Source organism: Protomyctophum bolini (genome assembly GCF_963924005.1).
Source record: "Protomyctophum bolini genome assembly, chromosome: 4".
Taxonomy (NCBI): domain Eukaryota; kingdom Metazoa; phylum Chordata; class Actinopteri; order Myctophiformes; family Myctophidae; genus Protomyctophum; species Protomyctophum bolini.
Genome location: NC_137865.1, coordinates 30088716 through 30116530, shown reverse-complemented (window position 1 = coordinate 30116530; position 27815 = coordinate 30088716). Strand labels below are relative to the sequence as shown.

At 43.4% G+C, this 27815-nt stretch overlaps 1 protein-coding gene across 1 annotated transcript in view; it reads right to left on the bottom strand.

Moving 5' to 3' along the window:
- otogl (otogelin-like) overlaps positions 1–27508 on the bottom strand; it is a 68050-nt gene extending 40542 nt beyond the window's left edge. The window contains exons 1-27 of the mRNA XM_080762166.1: positions 27465–27508; positions 27133–27175; positions 26648–26693; positions 25711–25789; positions 25420–25512; positions 22558–22712; positions 21892–22013; positions 20748–20953; positions 19044–19168; positions 17977–18083; positions 17068–17174; positions 15796–15921; positions 15218–15326; positions 14817–14863; positions 14175–14320; positions 13367–13493; positions 12783–12963; positions 12086–12210; positions 10866–11075; positions 10224–10392; positions 8747–8821; positions 7202–7245; positions 5141–5306; positions 4706–4813; positions 3452–3590; positions 1558–1692; positions 202–348 (exon numbers count right to left, since the gene is read on the bottom strand). Coding sequence (XP_080618292.1) covers positions 202–348; positions 1558–1692; positions 3452–3590; positions 4706–4813; positions 5141–5306; positions 7202–7245; positions 8747–8821; positions 10224–10392; positions 10866–11075; positions 12086–12210; positions 12783–12963; positions 13367–13493; positions 14175–14320; positions 14817–14863; positions 15218–15326; positions 15796–15921; positions 17068–17174; positions 17977–18083; positions 19044–19168; positions 20748–20953; positions 21892–22013; positions 22558–22712; positions 25420–25512; positions 25711–25789; positions 26648–26693; positions 27133–27175; positions 27465–27477 — 3150 coding nt within the window. The 5' untranslated portion in view covers positions 27478–27508. The remainder of the gene's footprint in view (positions 1–201; positions 349–1557; positions 1693–3451; positions 3591–4705; positions 4814–5140; positions 5307–7201; positions 7246–8746; positions 8822–10223; positions 10393–10865; positions 11076–12085; positions 12211–12782; positions 12964–13366; positions 13494–14174; positions 14321–14816; positions 14864–15217; positions 15327–15795; positions 15922–17067; positions 17175–17976; positions 18084–19043; positions 19169–20747; positions 20954–21891; positions 22014–22557; positions 22713–25419; positions 25513–25710; positions 25790–26647; positions 26694–27132; positions 27176–27464) is intronic.
- Positions 27509–27815: the final 307 nt, after the last annotated feature.

Genomic DNA, 27815 nt, shown 5'->3' with positions numbered 1-27815 from the left:
TGCTATGTATAACAATATGATTTTTTTGTTTTGTTTTTAATACAAAATAGAAGATTTTCTGAAATATTAGGTTAGGATTTAGAAGGCGTTTAAGTCGGCCTCAAGTCTAAATGGGTTATTAATATGCAAAATCTTCAAACACACACATATATCATTCTTTTCGCTGTGGGTTGTCTAACTGTTTCCCAAAGGAATAAACACCTTCCACTGTGGTCCAGCTCTGATGTGCACGGTAGTCTTGCGGTCCCAGAGGATGGTGATGTCCTGGCTGGCGAAGTGGACCACAGTGTAGTAGCCTGCATTCCACAGATCAAACTCTGACCCCCGGCCCAGAACGGTGGAGGGGCTCTGAGTACAGGACAAATACAGGACAACCATGGCTTACAAATTGGCAAATAAAATAGATCTAGAGAATGTACAGTACATTTATGTTTAGTACTGCTGTCTATTGTGTTTATACCTTATATGTGCATGTGTGTGCGCGTGTGTGTGTGTGTGTGTGTGTGTGTGTGTGTGTGTGTGTGTGTGTGTGTGTGTGTGTGTGTGTGTGTGTGTGTGTGTGTGTGTGTGAATGCATACGTACATGTGTATGTGTTGTTTGTGTATGCATGCTGTATGTGGTATTAATGTGTATTACTTTAAGAGTTTAGCTGACTTTGACGGTCATGGAGTATTCAGTCAACTAACATTTGTTAGACATGCATGTATACACGTCTTTTCTAATCACACCGCAGGAGGCCTTGGACGTCTTTAGGGCTTTTTTATTGATATAAAACAAAAATATCAGGGGGGGGGTGGCTTCTCCTTCTGCACCATATTCCTTGCTGTTTCGTGCATACACGCTGCCGTTCACTTCCTTGTTTACGGCTCAAAAATAATGGCTCGTAACTCCTAATCTAGGGAGCTCTCCATGGTTTTTACCAGGACAATGTTCTGTCTTCATTTCTGTCTTCAGCATGCATCTCGTTTGGAATATAAACGCTTCTAGAGAGACTTTAGCGTGACCAGCGTGACCGTGAGGTAAGAACTATAAGAATGGAAGATTATGCCTCCCGGTTTTTGGGGGGAACGAAAGGGGGGACCATTCAGAGTAAAATCTGCCACATCTGCTGGCACTCTAGCGCCTATATTTTGTGTGACTGAAAATGACCAATTCTCCTGCTGGCGCAACTACCCTCTATGGCCACACGGTGGCAGTTAACTTGTGTATACATAGTACAATCCGGAGTGTTAACTGAACTGTATTTTTAATAGGCTCTATGAAAATACATCATTTTGAAAAGAACTTGGGCCCCTTCCCTACTTCTTTCACAGGTGTTAGCGCTGATACTAATGAAGGCTCTGTTCCATTCTGGTCAAACAGAACTACACCAAAGGGGGGGGGGGGGGGGGAGGGTCTCAAAGTGTCCTTGAGTGTGTTCCAAATGGCCCCGTATGGTATATGAAACTCTGAGAGTGTACAAATGTAACATTGCATTGTCCCGGAAGTAGGAGGAGTTATTCTGTGTGCATAGAGGCCATTGAACTGTGTACTCATGTGTGTGTATGTGTACATACAGGGTTTCCAGAGTTGTCTGTGAAGTAGATCTTGGTTAGTCCCACGTGGATGACCAGTATTTTCATACAGACAATGCCACTCTCATAGCAGTCCTTGTTTTGGGCCACGATGGACACCTCAGCCTCTCCTATGCTCTGGAGACAGGACAAACAAAAGAGGAATGATCCAAATTCAGAATTAGAATCAGTTTTATTGTCACATCACAGGTTTACAGAAGTAAAGAAGTGGGCGAAATTTGTATTTTGTGCATCGCTCCCATCGTATCATTATTTCATAGATAGAAGTGAGAAAGGGAAGAAGAAGTGGGGGAGATCAAACAAAAGAGATCAAACAAGAAAAAACTAAATAAAAATACAAAATATATCTACATATTTACATGGTGCCTGAGATAAGGTGTAAAGGTAAATGACATGGTTATTGGATGCGTAATCATAGGATGTGTCTCTTAAGTGTTCTCTTTCCCATTGTCTCTTCTTTCCACTGTTCTCAAAGTGGGGTCCATGGACTACTAGGATTCCTTCAAGGGTTTTCCGAATGTATTCATCCAATTAAATTACATTTTCATGAATATCTTGACAAATCTTCTCAAATGGGGGTCCCTACCACAACATACTTTGAAATGAGTGTCCATGAGAAAATACATATCAAATGATCAATGTGTTTGAGAACCATTGCTAGTCTAGACTGCTCACAGCACTAGTTTTGTATTGCTAACATCAGGATCCCTGTTAAGGGGTCGGCCCTGACTCAGCAGTGGTTCAGGAGGTGGAGCGGGTATTGCACGGTTCCCGTTTTGATCTCCCCTGCAGGCAACATAACGAAGCGTCCTTGAGCAAGACACTGAACCCCTAACCGCTCCGTCCAGAGCTCAGACAGGCAGATTGGTGCCTTGCATGGCTGCCTCCGCCGTTGGTGTGTGTGACTTGCTGAAGCACTTTGGAAAAAGGCCATCTATACAAAAGCAGACCACTATGCTTATACCAAAGATGCAAACTTGGAAACCCGATTCGGGTTCAGTGTGGTAGAGGGAAAGGGTGACAAGAAGAGGAAGCAACTGTAGGGCTCTTAAAGACGTGGCCCAGACCACCCGGCCTCTTCGTTCTCCCGGGGTCTGCCCGCGGTGTGGCCAGTCGGTCCGATTCCGTTTGAATCGGAATGCCTGTTCTGCTAATTCTAATTCTATATCCCTGGGAGCGCAGGAGCCCTGGGGTTTGTGGCGAACAGTGCGGCCTTTGTGTCACCACGGCTTTGCACAACGTCCGCTTGCATTACGTTGGGGCGTGCACGTGCACGTGGACACACACACACACACACACATACACACACACACACACACACATACACACACACACACACACACACACACACACACACACACACACACACACACACACACACACACACCTCAATCTGCTCTAATTAAAAGCCACTTTCTCTTCCAAGATTAGAAAACGAGCTCCTTGGATCTGCTTTCCCAGATCCCAATCAGTCTTGGCCAGGAAATGTCCAGGATGCTCCTCCTTTGCCCTTAAACACATATAACCTTACTCCCACTCACGTACAGTATACACTTCACACACACACACACACACACACACACACACACTGCCCTCTGTTGTGACTGCACTTCATTCCATTCCATTAGACAAGAATTGATTTTCCCTGTGCAACACGCCAAACATGCATGTCCATATCTACGCTCTAGAGCACAGGAACCCAGACACAGATAGAGATAGACACTTCCCAGACACACACACACACACACACACACACACACACACACAAGCACGCACACACAAGCACGCACACACACACAAGCACGCACGCACGCACGCACGCACGCACGCACGCACGCACGCACGCACGCACGCACGCACCACATTCTTCACTCACTTTGAGCAGGTACACCTGGCAGTCAGAGTAGTAGTCATATTCCAGGCCATCAAAGGTATGGTAGTGTCTGTCACTGTACACCGTGCACACTGCCGGACACGGTGAGTAGCTGCAGTTGAAGAAGCCATGGTGACACGCGCTGTGGACACGGAGAAAAGGTGGACACACATAACATAGACATGATAAGACATAAGAAGACATGATAACAAGACATAAGATACAGTAGACATGATAAGACATAAGATAGACATGATAAGACACATAAGCAGAATACACGTTGGGGTCTTGGCGGTGGTGGAAAGTACCTAAGTACATTTACTAAAGCACTGTATGTACTTAATCACAACTATTTGTTCTTTTAGTTCTACTCCACTGCATCTCGGGGGGGGGAGGGGGGGGGGACTACATCTGTCTTTTATTTGACAGATTTAGTCCGTAGTAACTAAATCTGTTACTTTGTAATGTAGTTACTTTGTAGATTTTTATTTTTATTACAAAACATACATTACTCACTTCAGCCCTATAATCCTATATACATTTTGGCCATTTGAAAATAGCCGATCTACTATAGATCTACTGTAGATCTACAGTAGATCTAGATTTGAAACCATGAAATGGGAGTGGGACATTCTGCTATAACGAGTACTTTTTACTTTTGGTACTTTAAGTACATTTTGAATTCCTGACTTTTACTTTGACTTAGTAAAGAATGTGAGTACTTTTTCCACCACTGGGTCTTGGGGATAGTTCAACTGACAATTACATAGAAATGCTAAAACGTTATATTATGAATGCAGAGTTTTTAAACTAGTTATAGTATGAATGACCACATGCTAAGACGTTATATTATGACCACATCAACAATATACTGTACTGGCAGTGCTGGAGGGACATGGCTTGAAAGCCATAGCACAATATCTAAACTATACCAGCTATAGCAATACCATCTCCACAGTTTCTACAGTATGAGGACTATACCATCTGTAACATGTGGTCTCTAGTTTCTACAGTATGAGGACTATACCATCTGTAACATGTGGTCTCTAGTTTCTACAGTATGAGGACTATACCATCTGTAACATGTGGTCTCCAGTTTCTACAGTATGAGGACTATACCATCTGTAACATGTGGTCTCTAGTTTCTACAGTATGAGGACTATACCATCTGTAACATGTGGTCTCTAGTTTCTACAGTATGAGGACTATACCATCTGTAACATGTGGTCTCCAGTTTCTACAGTATGAGGACTATACCATCTGTAACATGGGGTCTCCACAGTTTCTCCAGGGAGATACTCCAGTCCCATCCAGACACAGGGGCAGTTTTCGGGATAGTAGCATTCCCCGCGGTGCAGCACCAATCTATATGGACCAAACACAACATTTAAATGTGGTAGGCAAAATAAGCTTTAGCTTCAGCCAACACCTTTTTAGAACTCTTTCAAAGTGTTATTGAAATGTACTGTACGACATTCTTTGTCAAAAAAGGGCCGACTAAACATAGACATGCAATTCTGACAACCAGCTCTCTCTGAACACTGTCCAGAGTTATGAAGGCCACTAACAGAGTCAAATGCACAGCGATTCAAAGTCATAAAAGTAGTATGTGCACACAAGGTCATAAAGTTATGACGTGAAATGTAGTTAAGAGTTTCCAGTGACAGGGTTTATTTTTAGAAGCGTTCATACCCTGGAGGACAGACGCAGCCGGAGATGCAGGGCGTGTTGGGAGGACAGGTAAGGTTCAACATCAGGTTCCGGCAGGTGGGCTCGCAGGCCACGCCCCCTGTGCGCTCCGTGCAGCTGTGGTACACCTTTCCCTCGGGACATTCCCCTGTTTCCACCATCTCCGGCTCTGAAACACACAGGCGCGCACACACACACACAAGCACGGACACAAACACACACGCACGGACACAAACAAGCATGCACGCATACTAGGGATGGGTATTGAGTCGACATGTATCACGATACAGAGGCCACGATACGATATGTAACACAATACACGTTGATGTGCAATAATGACCGGACACCGTGTGTCCTACACATTTTACCTAGATGACAGATTGCCGATGTTTTGACATATTGTCAGTGTCAGAAATGTTAAAGTTTCCAAATCAATTAGAAAAACGTAGTTGATAACATTTACACAAAATGCAAGGAAATAAATAAAAATAAACGCAAAAGATTGAAACATTTTGCAAAAAAGATTCTGCAGGATTGCCACATACAGTGATTGGTCTGCTTATTCTGCCCCTCTTTTTAAACAACTCAATATTTTACCAATCTTTAATTTAAATACATACCAAACCTGCAACTTTATTTTCAAAGTATTGTTCCAGCCAGTTTCATTTCCTTTGCCATGTAAAGACTTGTGATGTGCACCACTTCAATACGAGACAGTCAAATCATTTACATCTCCCAAAGTTCCGTACTGGTCTGTGTCAGTTCTCCATCAGATACAGGGGGGCCCAGCTATGGAACACCTATACAGCAATCTCATCAAATTCTACTTCATTAAAAAATTTCAAACATAAGTTTAGGACCCACTTAATTGACCAGATCACCTAATTATATTTCTTTGTATCATCTCTTCTTTTCTCTAATCATGTAAATAACCAAAAATTCTAATCATGTTCTTGTTGTGTTTTTGTTTTGTTGTTTTGTTTATGTTTTATATACTGCAATCATGTTTTCTGGATATTCTATAGCTCATGTACAATGTTTCATTATAATCTATATATAGGTAGAGGCCTCGTATAAGCCCCTTGGGCTTTTTGCCTCAGCCTAGCACCTTACCCTTCTCATATTTATATGTTCACTGTGTTGTTTTTATACTGTGCTGAATAAATAAATACAAAAAAATACAAATCATATATCGTAACTGTCGGGCAGAAACACATTCTGATGTCTGTTTGTTTTTTAAAGCCACGTCACACAGCATTTCCTTCTGTATCGATATGGTAGCTGTATCGATATGGTAGCTGTATCGATATGGTAGCTGTATCGATATGGTAGCTGTATCGATATGGTAGCTGTATCGATATGGTAGCTGTATCGATAGAATTATCTTCAAGGAATACGATACGATTTGACAAATCGATTAATTGAACCCACCCCTAACGCATACACACAAACTCAACGATGAACAGTGAGTATACATACACTACTCACTACTGTACATCACATGCAATGTGATTAGACACACAGATACACAGACACTATAGTATACAGTACTTGCACACAAGCTATGAGCATTTCTGCATTTCTGTGTGTGTGTGTGTGTGTGTGTGTGTGTGTGTGTGTGTGTGTGTGTGTGTGTGTGTGTGTGTGTGTGTGTGTGTGTGTGTGTGTGTGTGTGAGACCAAAAATGTACTGGCACAAGCACACACACACAAGCTGACTACACAAAGGTAAAAACACGCACGCATGCACGCACGCACGCACGCACGCACGCACGCACACACACACACACACACACAGACAGACATGCACGAGCACACGCACACGCACGTGCAAACGCACACGTACACACACTCACACTCACACACGTACTGTACACACAAACTTAAGGAAACCAGCCCCGCCCTCCCTCTAGCTCCCATAAGCATCATGGGAAACAAGCTCCGACTTCAGACGTATTTAAAGCTCTTGGGGTCAGCAGACGGGAGCAGACGGCCTGAAATAAAACAGCACTTTGTTGTTCAGCGCGATGGCGAGGGAGGAGAGGAGGGGGGGGGGGGGCTTTACCTCGTTCTTCTTGCACACACTCCAACTTCCCATTTCGGCACAGGCTGATGAAGGAGGAGAGAGAGAGAGAGAGAGAGAGAGAGAGAGAGAGAGAGAGAGAGAGAGAGAGTGGGGTCAGTGGTGGTGGGGAGGTTTAGAGAGAGAGAGAGAGAGAGAGGGTGGGTGGGGTTAGAGAAGGCAAAGTCATCAAGGACAAGCAGTAATGGAAAATGTACTCAAATGTTTTACTTAATACTGCAATGTAGAATTCTCCGTTACAAATACAAATCTGTAATTCAAAATGTACATGAGCTAACCCAGGTAAAGTAATGCAAAAATGGCGTACCTAACAGTGTACAAATACAACCAAATGGACACATCATTGCTATGTGCAATGATGTATTCCCTTTGTATTTAGGGTTTCTACCTGGAGGCTGAAACCTTGACAGTCAAACGCGCCAATGAAAAAAAAAACAGTGATATAGTGACATCATAATATAATTTCCTCACCTAACCCCTCCCCCTTTAATACAACAACAGCTGTGGGTGTGGCTTCAGTTCAGGTGGATCACCCACTAGGCAAACCAGGCATACTTAATGAACTGGTAGGCGTGTCAACATAAACAAATTCATTTTAACAAATAGCCTACTGTAGCCTACATTCTTCCTCCTTATATAATAAATAATAATACCTGATGATCATGCTTTAGGGTATTCAAGTAAAATACAAATACATTTTACTTAAGTACAGTACTTAAGTAAACATACTTAGTTACTTTAGTTTCCACCACTGGTGGTGGGGAGGTTTAGTGAGTGAGTGGGATGGGATTAGAGAGGGCAAAGTCATCAAGGACAAGGCTACTGTAGGTTTAAGGGCTACTCATTTGTCATCTCATCCGAGTGAGAATCGTCATTCAAGCCGCTTTATCGTGTCCTCAGGGAGTGACAGTGCAGTAGTGGTGTGTCGTAAACTGTGCAGGTAACAGCGAGAGGCAGCAGAGTTTTAGTACTGTCTCTCCCCCTGCAAAGGTTTTGACATTATAACCAAAATGTTCCAAAAAATATCCTTATACATACTTATACATATATCTAAAATATATATATATCGAAAAGATAGATCTATATCAAACTGTAAATGTCTTTCCAGGGTCTTACTTACTTGTGATATTTTTTTAAAGTTAGATACAGTAGATAGATCTTTATTTGTCATTGCAACGTGAGTTAGTATTTTGTAAATGGTGCATTTATATAGCGTGCATTACATTCACCCATTCACACACAAACTCATACACCGATGGCGGAGGAAACCATGCCTGCACATCAGGAGCAATTAGGGGTTCAGAGTCTTGCTCAAGGACACTTTGACACTAACTCTGGGGGAGCCCGGGAGTATCCGGCCACTGTACCGGCCACACTATCCCTCAGCCACTGCCGCCCCTTTTCAACCATACTTATTAATGTCACAGTATATAGAACACGGTACTAACAGTACTGACACTGTGAGTAACAGGTGTAGCAGAGTTACAATAAATGTGGTAGTCAGATAGATTTATGACGATGACTCACCAGGGTCCAGCAGCACTGAAGGTGACCTCTTCTGGCTGGAAGACACCGCCCATGGAGTAGCAGTGACACTGAGACCTGAACACCACACACAAGGCATCGGTTTATTAATAATAATGCCTGATGGTTGTTGAATCGAATTGAAATAATTGAACTTTGAATGTTTGCATACGTTTTTCTCCCACAATCTAAAATTGTACATTGAGCATTGGAAGTAGGTGATTTTTTAATTTTCCCAAATATAAGCTGTATAAATAGCATTCTTGGTTAAGTCTGAGGGGATCTGAACTTGGTCTATCCCAACGAGCAGACTACAGGAAGGGGGAACTAAAAAGCGTCTAGTCAGCAGCAGAAATGTCCATGGGAAACGTTGTGAATCTCGTGATATCAACAAATTGATAAACTGTACAAGCTGTGGCAAGATGGAGAAACTTAAGCCTCTATAAGCAATGATGGTCAACGTTACTTAACTGAAAATAAATATTGATGCCTCAGAGTCTTCATGCACTCACGAATTCCAGCTAATTCCAATAAAATCGTGTAAGTTGAAAATATAGCAGATTTTACAATAGTCCCGCTAGCGGTAGCAGTAGCAAGATAGATTGGCAAAAAAAACATTATTTACAAGTGGTCCTTGAAGAGGTTCCAGGTGGTCCCCAGCTAAATGATGGAGAGTTGGTAACCAAATGGACCCTTATACATCTTTAACTCTTGAGAGTGTAAAATCAAACCAAATGGACCCTTTTGGGGTCCATTTGGTTCCATTTTACACTAATAAAATTATTGTTAAACATGCATTACTTATTTACAAGAAGATTACACAATTAGAGAATGTAGAAGAATTGTTATGTTGATCAAAGTTATTTTGGGCATTTCAGTCTCAGGCTATGGGACGTCTCTCCGTCTCATGCACGCACACATGCAGAATGGTTTGTTTACAAATTGACAGAGAGACAGCAGAAAAGCCAAGGGCTTATCTCTAACCTATACACAACCTATATACATATTTTAGTGTGATTATTACGTTTAAAACGAGTAATGGATGTCAGTAGTAGTTCTGTAATCAAAACCACCTGTGTTTGGAGGACGACGCAGCAATGGGAATCAAACAGGTGAGCTTAATTTTTATTGGCCTTTATTGATGTGAGCCTCGACACGTCATCACGCAGCATGTTTTCGTTTGAAGGAAGTAATTAAAATTAAAAATGTCTGGACTTTTATATAAAAATACACAAAAATGGCATCCATTGTTAGGCATGCCCATATGATGACCACGGATGTGGAATAAAAGTGTGAAAAACGTATTTTTTAACTCTTTAACTCTCCTATGGTACCAACATCAATACAGCATGGAAATGTGGACCTATTTGTGGAGGCTAAACCACCATCAAATGGTGGTCTGTGGCTCATGAAAACCACTGCATTTTTGTTTGACCAGCATTAACATGTTATTGTTGATGTGTGGTTGGGATTGTCTTACAGCAGCACGCAGCGCTGGCGCGCATCGTCGTAGTAAGTGCCCTCCGAGCAGCCGCAGCCTTCGGCACAGTCCTTTTCATCGCAGCTCTCTGAGCTGGACAGAGCACGGCACGACCGACCACAGGACGAGATGCACGAGTGATACAGCATGCCTCCCAGACACACCACCCCTGTGACACACACACACACACACACACACACACACACGCACGAGAACGATAAAGCACAACATCAAAAAAAAATTGAGGGTGTGCTTTGGCAGTCCAGGACATCATGAAAAAGAAGTTAACTAAGTCCTTGACAGTCATTGAGTTTAAATAATAACATTTTGAAAAGTGAAAAATCTTTGCTTTTGGGGGTCCCATATATATTTGTGCTGCCCCTCCTCCCGGCGAGAGCGCTGCGTTTTGCGAGGACACACACAGGTGCTCGTTCTCTAAGCAGCTGCTCTGACAAAGACATTGTCCAGTGGGCAAAGTCACACTTCAATACATTAATGCAATATCCTCAGGTCGTAACGGGTTAGGTAAAGCTTGTAATCCATTGTATAGATCGGCTCTCGTTGGAGAGCGGCAATGAGTGACGCGGTCTCACGACACGGTCAAAATGGAAGTTCTGGAAGGAGGAGACGTCGGAAACTCACCGCACTCGGAGACGTGTGGCCTGAAGTTGACGTCCACGCCGTGCTTGGCGCAGAGGTAGGAGTAGTGTGCGAGCGCCGTGCACAGGCAGCTCTGCCCGCAGCGGCAGGCCTGGTAGCGACACTGCTGGTTGTAGACGGACGGACTGACGTAGCCGTGGCACGGCTCGAACACGCTGCCCAGCATCACCTCACACAGAGACGCATAGAACACTGCAACATATACAGGAGCGCACACACACACACACACACACACACACACACACACACACACACACACACTTTACATAACGTTTCTATCGTTATACACCTGGTCAGTTCTGGTGCAAAAGTTTCATTTTTTTCATTGTTTGTCTAAGATCTACAATTGGTATTTCACACAATTTTTGGATTTGGATATTATACACGATCATTTACCGTACACTACAGTTAGTACGTGCGTGCGTGCGTGCATGCATGGTCAAACAAAAGTGTTAATGTGTATTTACATTTTGATTTCACCCTCACCCCCTCCAATGCACCATAGTGAAGGTCAGGATGCACGGTATGGTGCATTGGGCAGATGGTTGTCTTTCTCATGCAATTTGTCGTACTAGCAAAGCTCGGCCAATCAGTTAAGCAGACGTGTCAGGTTGCCCAATCAGGAACTTTTTTGCTATTGGCTAAGCATCACAAACGTGACGCGAACGCCACAAAACCAGAATGGGTGCGTCCTCTGCAGACCCGCAGTCAGACAGATACAGATAACTGTGGTTCTTCGGTTTACGGAAAATATGGAAATATAATACATAGATAGAATATGATATGTTCTAAACCCTGGCGACGTCGATACAGTGAATCCTCTTTGTCTCTGGCTCTCGCTTCACACTTCGTTAACCTATCAGCCCTACTGTCAAAGTCTTCCAAAATTTGTGGGGGAAACAAATTGTTGTTATCTTGTAGATTGGCTATTTACAAAATAATTTCAGAAATATGTCCACCAATGACATGAGCATGAGCAAAATGGGGACGTGAAGGTTAAAGTGGTTAAAAGAACACACTTTGTGTCGCAGAGGTGGCTTGTGGATAGCTTGGGGATTTCAAGCTAGATTTCAAACTCTCCAGCCCGTCTCGAAGAAACTAATATACAGAAATGGTACTGTCCTACAGGGAGCATTATAGGGCCGCTGTATGGACATAAGGTTGAAAAAAGTGTTCAAATGAAGGAAGAAAAAGTGCCTTACAGTTGTGTTGGTTCATTTCACACGGGTCTATGATCGGCAGGTTGACGGGAGCCACACAAGCAGATGACACCTTCCAGGCATTTGCATGGAGTTGAGGTGTGCCCTCGATCATACCAGCTGGAGACCTACACAAACACAGACACACAAGCACAAAAATATATCCCAACAATATGGCCTTGATCATACCTGCAGTAGACCTGGACCCCACACACACACACACACACACACACACACACACACACACTTTTGCCATAGTCGAAGCAATACATTTGTACAATGTACAATATTTGGATCCGAGATGTAGTGGAGTAGAAGTAAAATACTGAATTGCTGGAAATTGAGTAATAGGCGATTCACACTGAGAGGGACTGAATCCGTTTCATTGGAACTGTTTCCGAATACGGTTGCTTGGTCCCCGATGGCTATTATTCACATTGGCAGAGATTCAACAGCGCGGTACACTTGCATAACACACTTTAATCCTCCAGATGGCGGTGTGCTTGATGGCTGGCGCTTATGGACACCCGGGAACGGTACGCATCATTCACACTACCACAACATCTGCCAAGTGGTCCCGAGTGTGCACCCGGGACCATACTGTGAATCGCCCCTAAATGTACTTTACTTTCCTATCACTTTCCTATCACTGCCTATTTTAAATGTTGAAATGTCAAGGGGAGAGGTGCTTCTTGCTTACAGGAAGTCGTCCCTCAGGTTTCCGTTAAAGGTTCCACAGAGGCCCAGCGTGGCTCTGTGCCAGTGGCTGTCCAGGTGCAGATAGAGACGTCCCCCGCGCCCATCATACTGCAGCCGCAGCCCGATGCCGAGCGCCTTCAGCTGGGTGACGACAGACGTCAGCTTACGCACCTCCACGGCATCTGTTGTTGTGAGACGCATCAACAAGAAACAAAGCACAGATCAGATTCTAAAAATGTCTTCTACATCCTGACAGTTTTCTGAAAAAGCTATGTTTCTATGTCAGTCGTTCTTCGATTTTTCTAAAATAGCAGTGTTGAAAAGTGTGCTTCTCAAAATTTCAAAATTGGCACGCAAAAAAAATGATTTTAAAATCTATTTTGAGCCCTGGAAATACCTTTTGACAAATGTTCTGAATTTTAGACATATTTTTGCAAAACATATTTCAACAAACACATTTGACAAAACAACACATGCACAGGACAAAACGTCCATGGGAAAAAACATCCATGCACAAACGGCGGATGTGTGGGACAAAACAGAAAGTAAGTGTGACGTTAAAATGCGAGGATGTTTGAAGCCTACCATCTGTGTAGGGCAGGACAGGTGCTGGATTGACCCCAACCACCACCTCGCCCTCTCTCGTTAACGTCACCTGACGACTTACGTCCTCGTCCAACACCACAGTCACCGACTGGATACACACCTGGTGCTACACACGCACACACACAGGACACGTAAGACAGAAGGTTATAACTGCACTGTGTGAGAGCTACTGTATGTGTGTCTACTCTGTTGGAGAAAGCATGGCAATTTTTGCACAGGTGGTGTGCCGCAGTGTGTGTGTGTGTGTGTGTGTGTGTGTGTGTGTGTGTGTGTGTGTGTGTGTGTGTGTGTGTGTGTGTGTGTGTGTGTGTGTGTGTGTGTGTGCGTGCGCGCGCGTGTGTGTGCGTGTGTGTGTGTGTGTGTGTGTGCCTACATTATTTCTGCTAAAGTATGCTGCATTGATTGTGTGTATGTGAGAGTCTGTCTGTGTGTTTGTTTTTGTGAAAGCTTATGCATCAGCACGCATACGTCTGTCACTGTGTGTCCACATACAGTACACATATCCATATTCATATTGTACTTTGTCTATATTGTATGAAAGTGTGTGCATGTGTATAGTGTATTTGGGTGTGTGCAAATGATGACCATGTCCACAATGTGAGTGTGTGTCTACTCTGCACCCACACTGTGCAATTGTGCAAGCGAGTTTGTACTCAAATTGTGCATTTGTGAGCATGTGTGAGCATGTGTGTGTGTGTGTGTGTGTGTGTGTGTGTGTGTGTGTGTGTGTGTGTGTGTGTGTGTGTGTGTGTGTGTGCGTGTGCGTGCATGCGTGCGTGTGCTCTACCTCAGCACAGGTAGTGTACTGCAGTGTGACAGTGAATCTGCTGCTGCTGCGGCTCTTGGCCAGGACATACTGACACGCCCCCGGCTGCAGAAACATCCTGCCGTCAAACGTCGTCATAAACACATCTCCCACCACGGAACACTCCGCTGGAGAGAGAGAGAGAGAGAGAGAGAGAGAGAGAGAGAGAGAGAGAGAGAGAGATATGGACATTAGGAAACAGAAGTGAAATCACTGCCGCCGAAGCGAAAACATCGTGAAACTGTGCTATGCAATAACTTTGCTTTATGTTTACTTACGTGGCCGGTTGAGACTGAGGTTAGGGTTAGTTAGGGTTAGAGTCAGAGTTAGTAATAGGGTTAGTAGTCAGACAACAGGTCCAACGTGACATCGGACAATGGCTGACCACAGTGTCAGTATGTAGGAAATATGTCCATACTGGCTCCATTGCATGGTCTTGATAAGGGCTGATGACGTGATTAAATCATCTGATGACATCCGAAATCACACACAAAAAGAAGCTACATCATGTAACTCAATATACAGAGCCTCAGAGTAGATTGGTTGCTAACATTACACATGTATCCTCCTCATCAAACATTACTCATTGAACTGATTGATGTGGAGAGCAGAGGATGAACTCACCAGTACAGTTGTTCTCAGTACAGTTCCACACTCCTCCCATGCAAACACTGTAAACACAACATAATTAACGTCCATTCATAAAAAGGGATTACGCATCAACAATGGGTTTTCTCAGACCCAAAATACACTAGTATACATGTCAAAAACAGTAATTAAAAAAAATACCCAAAAGGGTAGCACATCCCAAATTTCTAATCAATGGAGAATAATATTTTCTTTTTTTATTGGCACACGCCAATAAACCTACGCTGACGCGTTTTGGCTAAGATACTTCTTCAGAGCAACATAAGAGGTTTGTACAGAACAACTACACAGACACACACAGACACACACAGACACACACACACACACACACACACACACACACACACACACACACACACAGAGAGACAAACACTCACCACACGCTGCAGCCCTGCTCCAGCACGTGTCCCTGTGTGTAGGACGTCCCGTGGTAAACGCACGGACACTGAGAAACCGCAATGCACGTTCCATTCTGTAGGATCAGACCTGAAACACACATGGTTGGAATGTTATGAAGACGGCACGTGATCTGGAACAACAACAAACACAACAATTAAATTAGATGTGGGGATACATGATGTAGAGCAAAACACATCGGGACCCCTTTGTGGGTCGCGGACACATTTTTATGGGTTCCTTAATTTTTTTTGTTACTTACATTTTGTTTTTAATTATTATCCTTTCAAAACATTTTCAAAAGACATTGCCAAAAAAACAAAATTATTCTTTTCCAGTAATTTCATGAAGAAATCTAAGAAAATCTAAGAATTTCCATACATTAGAAAACGAATGTTTTAATAAGAAGCCGATCTCCAAGCTGTAGATCTGCTGTTTTCACTAGTTTGAGTCCCAGGGGAGACTCAGGATTTGTCTTTTGGGTCACGGGTCAAAACCACTGATAAACCGCTTGCGAACGACTGATATTGTAGAGGGTGCAACATGTTTGTGTAAATACCATCGGGACAGTAGCAGCCGTCCAGACAATGCAGGTTGGTTCCCAGACACTCTTTCTCAAATGTACACGTCGGTGGACAGCAACTGATGCAGTCTCTGTGAACAAAACTTTCCTCGCAGCCATCGTCTGCATATGGACACAAACACTTGAGTTAAAGGGTATAATAATGAACAATTACATGGACATGGATTCGATTAAGGCATGTCTTAAAATGAATTGTTCCTCACATTACATGGACATGGATGAAGGCGTGTCTAAAATTAATTGTGCCTTGCACTTCCTTTGGGACTTGAGCTAATCTTTTCAACGAGCGTATAGAGACACTTAAAAATATTTGCACTTGACATAGACTCCAATAGTTTAAACATTGGAACCAAATGTACTGGAACTTTTGATTATTTTAACGGAGATTATTTTATTACTTGACTTTGGCTAAGGATAACATATTTTACTCAACAAAGAGGAAAGGGCATGTACAGTTTGGCAGCACTGTCCCTTATTTTCCACAGTCTTCAATAATAGCACAATCAGATTCTAGCCAAATAAGAGCCCCGGATTTGAACCTGGTTTCCTGCTTAAGTGCTGACTTTTTTTTACCGTTAAGCGAATAGTCGGCCTGCTTGCTCAGTGGATAGATTGAATCTTGACCATCAGGTCATAAGTTGTGTCATATCCTGTTTCTATGTGAGACATGATCTTTAACACGCATATAAATGTCTCAATAAAAGAGCAGGGAGACAAAATACAACCACCCCAATTACTCATACCATACTGATTGGATAAAATTATATTATATTCATTATAAAGGTCACATATTGAGACATATTCTTCTCATGTCCTTCATACAGTATTTCTCATTATTACCAAATCAATGTAAAACACTCATCTAAGTCCCACCAAATGTGCAATTAACCGAAGAATACATACGCCATGTTTATAGTTTATGCAAGCCTAGCTTTTCAAAGTGTTGTCACACACGTTGGCTTACTCCACGTGTCTTGGTTGTGCTGTGACAGAAGACAATGAAGGGGTGAAGAAGACGGATTGAACTGTCAGCATTTGACAGTTCAATTCTGTTCATCACCGACCTTGGTGATGTCCTTAAAACAATTCAATCAAGCTATTTGGAGGCTGACATTCTGTGTCCAATTACTGACTGCAGAACACTGTTGTCTACTGGCGCCTAAAACAGGGGCCTATCAATCAATTGTTAATTAAATGGGCTTTGAATAGAACTGACTGACAGATTATGGTTTCAGGGGTTGTACTTACTGCAGGAAGGGAAGCTGTCCCTCCACTCTCTCACTGGGTATCCTACATGAGAGCAGGCTCTGGTGTACTCAACCAAGGCCCGACAGAATGTATCCTCATCGTCCGATCTGAAATAATGTACTACTAACATTACTCACACTTAATTAGTAAAAAGATCAATATTATATTATATCATAACGCTAACCCTAACCCTATGTACATGTATGAAATGTAGAAATTACATAAAGGACAACTTCATCTATTTTCAAGTCAACCCATCTTCATGTAATTGGTCTTCACTAATGCTCATTATAATATGGTACATATTTTTGTTTAGGTACCCTGTCTGTCTCTCAGAGGGCTGTGGACAGTTCAGAAACCCTACCAGTGACATTATCGATGGTGAATCCAAGCTAATAGAAACGGCAGGCTTTCTATTCCTGGAAAGTTAGCATGCTAAAATGGAAACCGCTGTTCTCTGGATATTAAAAAAAAAGAAAAAAAGAAAGTGAAATCATGTTTTAAACAAGAAATGATCACATAGTGATATTTGTCAGGTGAAAGAAGCTGGGCCAAGGAATAGGAGATACAGAAACAGATAGAATGGATGATTATGGCGCGATCCTGTGTTATTGACAGCACCAGCTAGCAACCCGACGCTAACGTGAGTAGCATTATGACTATAAAAGCCCAATTGCCGTAGATCAACGCCAATGGCGTTAAGCGTTGCATTGATTAATTGATTTTAATTGACGTAGATCAACGCCACTGGCGGATTTTGGGTTCATTAAGTTTGTGGGGTCCCCTTTGATCTGCAGAACTTCTGTAGATATTTATCCACCACTTAGGTGTACCTAGGTCTCAGACAAAACCACACAAACGTACACATACATTTTACACTGATTGAAGATATCGATTTTTTTCACTTACACACACAGGTCTGAGACACAGCTGGCCACAAAGGGGTTTGGGTCAATGTTTTCATGGCAAGATACGAATGGGAAGAAGAGGAGTGCACTGCACTTCTCTATGGCATCCTGAATGCAGCACAGAAGAAGTTACAATGAGAATACAATGTAGGCTACACAAAAACTACTCAAGCAAGGCCAAACACTGTTGCATATCTTCTACTCATGGACACATTTAGCCATCCATGTTTGAAAGTGCGTAGTACAGTACATTTGGATATTTATATGCTAATACTGGATACGAGGACCATACTGGTGGGATATTCCCATTAACAAGTAAAAGTAAACGAGCTACAACATAGGAGCCTGATTAGGCCTGACCTCAAAATAATAAAAATAATCTTCTAAATCCGCCAGTTTTCTGAAATAAATATTTTCACAATTTTTCAAAAATGGCAGACCTACAAGCTCGTAGCGCGCCACTCGGTGGCACGCTATGAGCTTGTAGATCTGCTATTTTTCAATAGCTAAATTATAGCATAATGTTTAAAACACCAAAAGGGGTCCAACTGAACAAGAACAGTTTTTGGTTATTGTTCTGAATAACTACCATTGTAGATATTGCGTACTCTATCCAAACAAATTCAGACATTTTTGAGGAAGCCATTGTTTTCCATTCATTTTAGTATGGTATGAAAATCAACTTAAGGGGACACACGCGACTTGCGACTCGTAGGTAATCCAACAGTGATCTTTCCAGTTTTTGTCAAAGTTACTAAATGATTGCGCTTGAATGCAGTTGAGTATGGAATCTGTGGATTGACTTATATAAACATTTCCATCACTTCCTGGGTGGGTTTAGCAAATCAAAGTTTGAATTAAACAGAATAGGGAAATCAGTTAAAGGTAAATGATGTACAAAACAAACAAACAAAAACTGCAGTATGCTAAACATGCAGTACCACCACTATAGTGCTTTAACTCTCATATAATTCATTCACATTAATTATTCAATGTCATTCATTCTCATCAACTGGACACATATGGGTCCATTTGGTTACAAGAGATTTGACAGTGTGTGGTTCTTACATCCATGTCTGACTCTGACTGACAGGGGCCAGTGAAGTCCAGATCTATTGAGGGACACGCTCGTTCGTGAGGCAGGTCCACTGCCCAGCTGTTGGCAAAGATTGCAGGCTCGTCTGTCCGGATGCCTGACACGTGTATGCATGCACACGCAATCGCACACGCACATGCGCGCGCACACACACACACACACACACACACACACACACACACACACACACACACACACACACACACACACACACAATGTTCCGACCTCATTCTTAATTTGATTCTTGCGACAGCAGAGACATGTGATGGCGCATTGGAGAAAGAAAAAAGTATGTCCAGGGAAAACTTATTTTCGACACGAGGACGCCTACACCTTGCACGCTACCCGTCGCGGGGTGCATACTTAGTTTAGTCATTTGTTATACATGGGTTAAGGTTAGGTTTAGGTGTGCTGCCCCGTGGGAGGTTAGGTTTGGGGTTTGAGATAGGTTGTAGTTGTAGCAGAGACGAAATGTTTTTATAATCATCCGATAATATAATATAATAGCAGATCGTTCTCTCAACTCCAGGGGGCGGTTGCCTGGTCTGCCTACCTCATATTGACGTTGCCACACTCATAAAGAGTTCCTGGCTCCGCCCCCGCATCCACATACTGACGAGTGACGTCAGTGGGTTAGGAAGCGCTCGGCTACTTGACCACGACAGAGTTGCAACCCGAGAGAAAAAGTCTTCTGCTGTTTTTTTAATTTGACTGCATAAAATATTTTACATTAAACATAATATACATTTGAAATTTGATAGGTTTGAATCAATCAAATCCATGGTGTTCAAAAAGGAATATTCAAACGTCATTTTGGCCAATTCACAAGCTGCCCATGCGGTATCAATTTGGCACAAAACCGGCATCAAACCGGAATTTGGGACAGTGACTGATGCGTCCGGTTTGATATTAAACCAGACATTTTGATCGGGGGCTGATTAATCAGTGCATCTTTACTATAAAACAAGCACTTTGCCAAATGTTAAGGCACTTGTCTCACACAGGCACTGAATAAAGCAACGATGCCAAAGTGGAGTAGCTTGACCACTCTGGTTAAAAACAATATAAATGTAATAATAATAATATAAATGTGTTGTTGTTGTTGTTTGCCTCCTGGTAGCAATATAATATAAACTGTAGGAGTAATACATATATATTATGTATATATATATTTTTTTAATCGGTCTCCTGGTGGCGCTATAACAGGCCGTTGGGGCAGAGGTTCTGAATTGTCATCCAGGGAGTGTGTGCACAGTTTGGCAGCGACCGGGCCAACGGTGTCGGTGATTAGCTGTGCAAGCACTGACAGAGTACAAAACATACTGTCTACCCGTGCCTTAATAACTATTACGGTATCATTTAAGTTAGCATGAGAAGGGATTATCTTGTCAAACAGAGCCATGTAAACGTGATGTTCATGGAAGCCGAGCCGAGTGTACTCTGTATGTGAGAGTGGACTCCTCAGAGCAGCAGGGGGCCATGTATCAGGTTACTGGTCATCTGGGGAAGAATATCTCCTCCTTCCACTCTACAAAGGCAGACTATCAGCCCTTCCCTGCTGCTCTCCCTGCTCCTATAATTGAGCTGATGTGGTATCATTGTAATAACTATGGCGAGTGGGTGCTGACAGAGAGCATAAGAGGAGGACCGGGGGGGCCGCGGTCAGGTGGTCTTACCGCGGGCGGTGGTGAGGTCATCGCCAGCCACATGGTTGAAGTTCCCACAGAGGCCACAGGGGGCGCCCTGGTGATCCTCGCTCATCTTCAGGTAGACGCCAGAGCCTCCGTCCCACGCCAAGGAGAAACCAAACACACTCTTCACCAGCAGGTAGTCGGCCAGCCGCTCAATAAACACAGCGCCCACTGTCTGAGGCAGGCTCAGTCTGACAGTACACACACACACAACCAATCACACGCATGCACAATTGCACACACGCGCGCGTACACATGCACACACAAGCAAACACATACAAATACATGCACCCAGATGAACACATACATGTCTGCACACAAAATGTGTGTACATGTATGATTGGAAACAAACGCACAAAACAAACACTACACAGTCACGGTATTGTCAGAAGTAAGACTGCAACTAATCATTAGTTGTTATTGTTAATCAATTCTATCTTCACCTGAACACAGATACAGTATACATCTAGAAATATTGGACCTCTCTCCATGGTACATTACTAAACCGATTATTAGACTTAATTCGTTCAATTTAAAAGTTAATTTGATACATTTCATCTGTTGATGGACATTATTCAATCGCTTTAACCATAGACAACAGAGCAAAACGTCTTTCACAAAGCTCCCATGGAAATAAAATGAGCTCTCTTACTTTGTATTTTCTCTCTCTCTCTCTCTCTCTCTCTCTCTCTCTCTCTCTTCATCCATGCTCCTCTCATAAGACAGTGGTTCCCAAACTTTGTTTGTCAAGGACCCCCAAATCGACATTTATTAGGTCACAGTCCCCTATTTGAAAATATATGCCAGGGATCCCGATAAGAGAGGATTGTTACAGCTCTAGCAGTGATTTTCAACCATTTTAATTTAAAAGATCCCCAGTTTGACATGCATTAGGCTACTGGCCCCCATTTAATGGCATTTCTATCTCTGGGATCCCAATTTATATTTTAAAATCACTGTTAATTTAACTCTGAGAGTGTACTAATTATTTTCAGACCATGAAATGCAGACCTCCATTTGGTTCCTAACCATCTGTAATTTAGCTGGGGAACTCCCTCCCTGGAACTCCCTCAAGTACCCCTAAGGGTCCCCACTTTGAGAACCAATGCTCCAATGCTAAGACACACACCTGCGACCCCCCTGGTGGACCTGATACCCCGATATATGGATCTCCTCCTCGTCCGGGAAGAACAGGCTGAGAGCCCGCGGGCATGAATACACACTCCCTCGACATACCCTGCTGTTGTGAACCTGAGGGGAGCAAGCAAGGGGAGTGAGAGACACAGGCACAGGGGGAGAGAGAGGGAGAGAGAGGGAGAGAGAGAGAGAGAGAGAGAGAAACAGAGAGAGAGAGAGAGAGAGAGAGAGAGAGAGAGAGAGATAAAGGGGGGTATACTGATTACTGAAATTAATTAACAAGGATTAGTCTTGGTTTATAAACTGATTGAAGCAGCCTTTCCAAAAGAACAATGAAAATCCCAACCGACAGATACTTTTACATACTGTGGCTTCAAGGACACAGTGGATACATTATACTGATATGAGGTGCAGTAGATATCTATCTAATAATATCTACTGATAAAGAAAATGGACAGCACGCACGCACGCTCACACAGCCATGATACAGTGAATAATATAAAATTTGCAACCCACACACAGTGCAGCTGACTGGCAGTGTTGGCCCATTCAGCATGGAGGCAATATATTTATATTTGATTTATCGAGTGATTGCCATAGGATGCTGTGACTCTGCATTTAGCCGTTTCTGTAAATGTATAGGAGAAGTCTTTCTTACCCAGACGGTGTACTGTGGTGACGATGACTGGCAGTCTTGGGCCAGGATGTATGAGCAGGTCCCGGGGTAGTAATAATAGATCCCATCAAACGTCTCATAGTGGTGTTGACCCCACGACCGACAGATCCCGTCTCTGTCCTGACCCTGGTTAGGTACTGAGGGATACACCGACCATTAACAGCAATCAGTCAATAAACTACAGTTAATGACCGGGGCGAGTTATGTTGGACACAACACAATAAAACACAATACGAGTCCACTCAGCTTTCTCACCATTGCCCTCCTTGGACAGTGCAATGGAGGATGAATACCCACAGTGCCAATTCTACAAAAGCTGCTCCGTTACTGGAAACCCCCCATAGCTGGCCATGGAAAAGTACCGTCCAACCCTCCTCTACTCAACTATTACCTGCACTGGTGTTCCGCGGTCGTATGAGGTCAAAGGCTGAGTACTGTAAATCAGCAGACTAGTGCCAAACTGCCAATATCACAGTAAAGAATTATAGTGTATTACTCTGATTATACCAATGTTTAATTATTAATATTTATTATTATAGATTAGAAAATAGGCAATGTGTGACATTGTGTTAGAGGCAGTGAGGGGCACCTCACTGGCAGTTGACTCCATTTATACTGCCCTTCCTCACTGCCTCCATCCTTGGTGCCCTCACGCCCAGCCTCAGTGTCACAGTGACGATCCTGTGGTCTGAGCCGAAGGACCTGTATGCCTTGTTGCTCGCATTCAATGCTAATCGGTAACTTCTGTGTTTTTCTCTCTTTCTTTATTTTATTTTTTTAATGTTCTTCACAGCTTGTGGTTTGCCAATTTACTCTGTCACTGCCAACCCATACTATTTGGTCTGGGGAGAGCGTTATAAACACCAATGGGTCTCCATACATGGAGTCAGCAGCAGCCCCTTCTTTTCACCTCCCACTTCTCCCTGCCGAACAGGCTCGCTGATCAGCCTGTAGGAGTCACTAATGCAGTGACAAAGAATGCCAGCTCGTTGGAGCACCCGGGCCAAGCCAGAGGCATCACAGAGGAATCGAACCCTAGTCTCCACAATGGTGGACGGGAACTTTACCCCTGCACCACCTGGATGGCCCCGTCTTCCGGTGTGTTGGCGTCAAGGATGTAACTGTAAGACCCATCTTTTACCATACCAAACAGATTATGCCTCATTTGAAGCCAAATGACAAATTTAAAGAGTAATCATGACCCACAACAGCACTACCAAGGTTAGAGGCTAATCCGCTAACACCAACGAGACCGGGAATAAGACAATCATGGACTTGTCTTCAGCCACCAATGACACGCACCAAAGCTGCACAAATTGCAGAGAATAAGGCCACCATCTCTTAAGCACAATCCAAAAACATTAGCTGGCTCAGAAGGTTTCTTGACAGACTGACCTACATTTTGCTTCACAGCTAAATTCTCAAACAATCACAGGCTGTGACGAGTACTGACTACTGAGGACAACTAATTGTTTTGTATAAGAAAATAGCACATAGCGACACAGAAATGGAAGACTGTAGCTCAGATTGTAAAAAGGTTTTTCAGCCGTAAACAGGAATCTGAGCTTAAGTCTTGCCTATTCCTTGGTGAGCACACACTGGCAATGAGAGGAAGCGGATGTGTTTTATACTTTACAAATTCATTGTTTTATTGGTTAAGAAAATGTTTTAGTCTGCCTGTGTTTAAGTTGAAATGCCTCTCTTGATCTCTCTACTGTATCTAGTTTCAAGAGTATAGTATTACAGCGGCCACACTGTTTGATCTCAGGCAGGATACAGACATCTATAGGACTGTACTTTTCATCACATAATGTCAACATCAGTTAGTAATTAGTTTAGTTTAGTTTAATATGAACACTGTAAGGAACAGAGAGCCCCTTATGGACAAGCCCGTTCAGATCCATGTATAAAGTATGTATAGTATAAGTACTGTTGCTTTATCCTTTATTCCTTGCTGAATTACTGTAGTTATTGAAAATTAACAAGAGCCCCTGATGTAGTTACAGTATAACAAGCCTGTTCAGAATATACAATCCAAAACTTCGGTAATTCAGCCCTAATCCTATTAACCGAGTCACATTGATTATCTGCTGGAGTAGGAGGTACACCGAATGAGTGCATGTGGGTGCGTGTGAAACTGTGAAACAGAGACAGGTCTAGACAGCAGAAGCGCACGTGAGCGCGCCGTGCACATGTGAGAGAACGAGAAATCTGGAGAAATGTGGTTATTAATCTTGCTGTGTGCACAACTAATTAATGCTTGTTGAATGACACAAGAGTCTGACTCCCACTGCACATGTGCTCGCGCGTACACACACACACACACACACACACACGCACACGCACACGCACACACACACACACACACACACACACACACACACACACACTGTACACACACACACACACCAACTTACACATGCTACATTCCAATAAAACTGAGGATCTTCTTGTCTGATACATCATTAAATAAGCTGGCTAACGAGGTGATCTGTTACATATATAAGAACTACTGCTGGTAAATCAGCCAGGAGTTGCAGAGACTGAAACTGATCCATTTGTGGCTCAAGCTTCAGACAGGTCAAAGGTGACAACAAAGGTACACTGTACTGTACTGTACTGTATGTGAGTGAGCATATACCATACGCATGCGTGCGTGTGTGTGACGTGAGTGTGTGTGTGTGTGTGTGTGTGTGTGTGTGTGTGTGTGTGTGTGTGTGTGTGTGTGTGTGTGTGTGTGTGTGTGTGTGACGCGTGCGTGCGTGCGTGCATGTGTGTGACGTGAGTGTGTGTGTGTGTGTGTGTGTGTGTGTGTGTGTGTGTGTGTGTGTGTGTGTTACTCACTGATCTGGCAGCGGTCGCCCAATGCCTGGAACTGTGCACAGTCACACACCCCACCCTCTTGACACCAACCACCATTGAGGCAGCCGCAATATTCTGGGAATGACATGCATGCATGAACACACCCACACACACACGCACAGGCATACACACACACACACACACACACACACACACACACACACACACACACACGTCATGTATCCCAGGTCTACCCGGATACTGATTATAATGTTCAGTTTGTGTGTGTTCATTGGACATTAGCAGTGTACCATGACGTTGCGTGGCATTTACCTGAAGAGGCATCTCTGGCTGTGTAGTTATGGAGGACGCTGCGTGGGAGAGCGCCCTCTGACAGTAGAGGTCTGAACGTCTGGAAGACAAGGATCGTTTAATACAGTACGTATTAATGCTGAATGCTCCAAAAAGTATTGATTGATTGATTGAAATATTTATTAACAGTTTGCAGAATTACAGTACATTTCTAGCACAAACTCAATACAAAGACTGTTAACTGTGAGTGGACGACCCAATTAAGCATTACACTTGTTTACAAGAGGGTCCACCTTGTTCAATTCATCAAAACATTTAGAGACGTACAAATAGACACGTCAAAGAACAGAACAGGAATTCATCATAAAGGAGGTAAAAAGGGAAAAGAAACATATACAGTGAGGGGAAAAAGGGGTGGGGGGGATTCAGATTTTACGGGGGCCAGTTTCGAATTGCAGCCGTCCGTAGGTGCCCTTTGAGAGCGGTTTTGAAGGAGTCAAGAGATTTGCATGTCTTAATGACTTAATGAGGGCGTTTCCACATTTTGGTGGCATAGGAGCGAAAATAATTTAGTCCCTTGTTTGTGCCGAATCTGGGTTGTACATGGTTCGTTGCACTCCCTCTGGTGTTGTGGGTGTGGACTTCGTTAACATTAAGGAAGTATCTAGACAGGTACATGGGTATCTTGGTGGTCTATCGAATCTTGTGGACCAGACCCATTGCAAGATGCCATGTACCCGTGATTCAGTGGGCTGTGGCGACACCAGTGTTTCACCAGCACTGTATGGGTGTACCTGTTGCTGTAACGGTAAAAGTTGCGTCAATGTGAATGAGTGAAAGTGAATTCGTTAGTGAGTGCGTGTCATTCCTCGACAAAGAGCGCTTTGTGCCGGCTTGGGTGGTGTGCGCATGTGGGTGCCCTGACCTCCTCTGGTTCTCTTAGGTGTAGTGTACCCACCTCCTCCCTGAGGAGATCCCGTTTCCTCCGAAGTGCATTAGCTCTTCTGCGCACACAAACACGCACATTAGTGGGGAGAAACAGTCAGAGGGGAGACTTAAGTGCACTTTACACCACTTGAATTCAAACTCCGATCCCACCCCGGCCCCCCATTTTGTTCTCACACGGACACATACTGGTGCAGCAGGTGCACACCTGTATGTGTGTGTGCGAGCACAAGCATTTGCGCGCACACACGCGCGCACACACACACACACACACACACACACACACACACACACACACACACACACACACACACATTACAGTAGCCTACCAACGGAAGCAAGCAGAAAGTGCAAATAAGTACAGGGATGCTGAGTTATAGGCTACATCAGTTTATATAAGTGCATAATTCATCACAGCAAGTCAGCAACAGATTTTGATATTGTAACAATTAATTGTTTTATATCACCATTATTTGAGATAGGCTCCTTCATAATTACCTGTGTAGTCTTCCCTGTGTCTCTGAAAGTTGGCTGTGAGCTCCTGGAGATAAAGACATAACAAACGTTACTATTAAAAAAAGAATGTTCATCACTTGAAATGATCATATGCTACAGGTGGAGATAAGCAAAGTCGAAGATGCATGCACATGGCTACACACAATGAGTCGCTTGCAATATTACTATATTGTAACGTTTAAACATGTTTGAATCTAGTATTAGCCTTAGGCCTAAGTTATTTTCCTATTTTCTTTTAGATATCCTGACCTTCGTCGTCATTATCGCAATTCGCAAGCACGCACCTGTCAGAGAGTCAAACAAAACAAACTCACCCTCATTTATCATCAACTGGGAGATTGAAAACGATACGAGAAGAAACCGTTCCACGACCCACTTTACGTTCATCTCAGAGTCCCAACGAAGTCGCAGCGCGAAAACGTTAACGCTGCATGTCAGTCACAGTGGTCCCGGGAGTGAAGGACTGTAGGACTATGGACCCGTTTCTTCTGGCGGTGTGGTTGGACAGACAGACAGCTACCGTGCAGGTCGGCAGCCTCTCGGTCGGAGCGGATGTCTCTACTACACCTGTGTAGTCAGGTAGGCTCGGGTGTCGCTGCTTTCTGTCACTCTAACTAACATCTTCAATCACACGGTGCAGGGACAGTAAAAAGTTTCACTCCTGC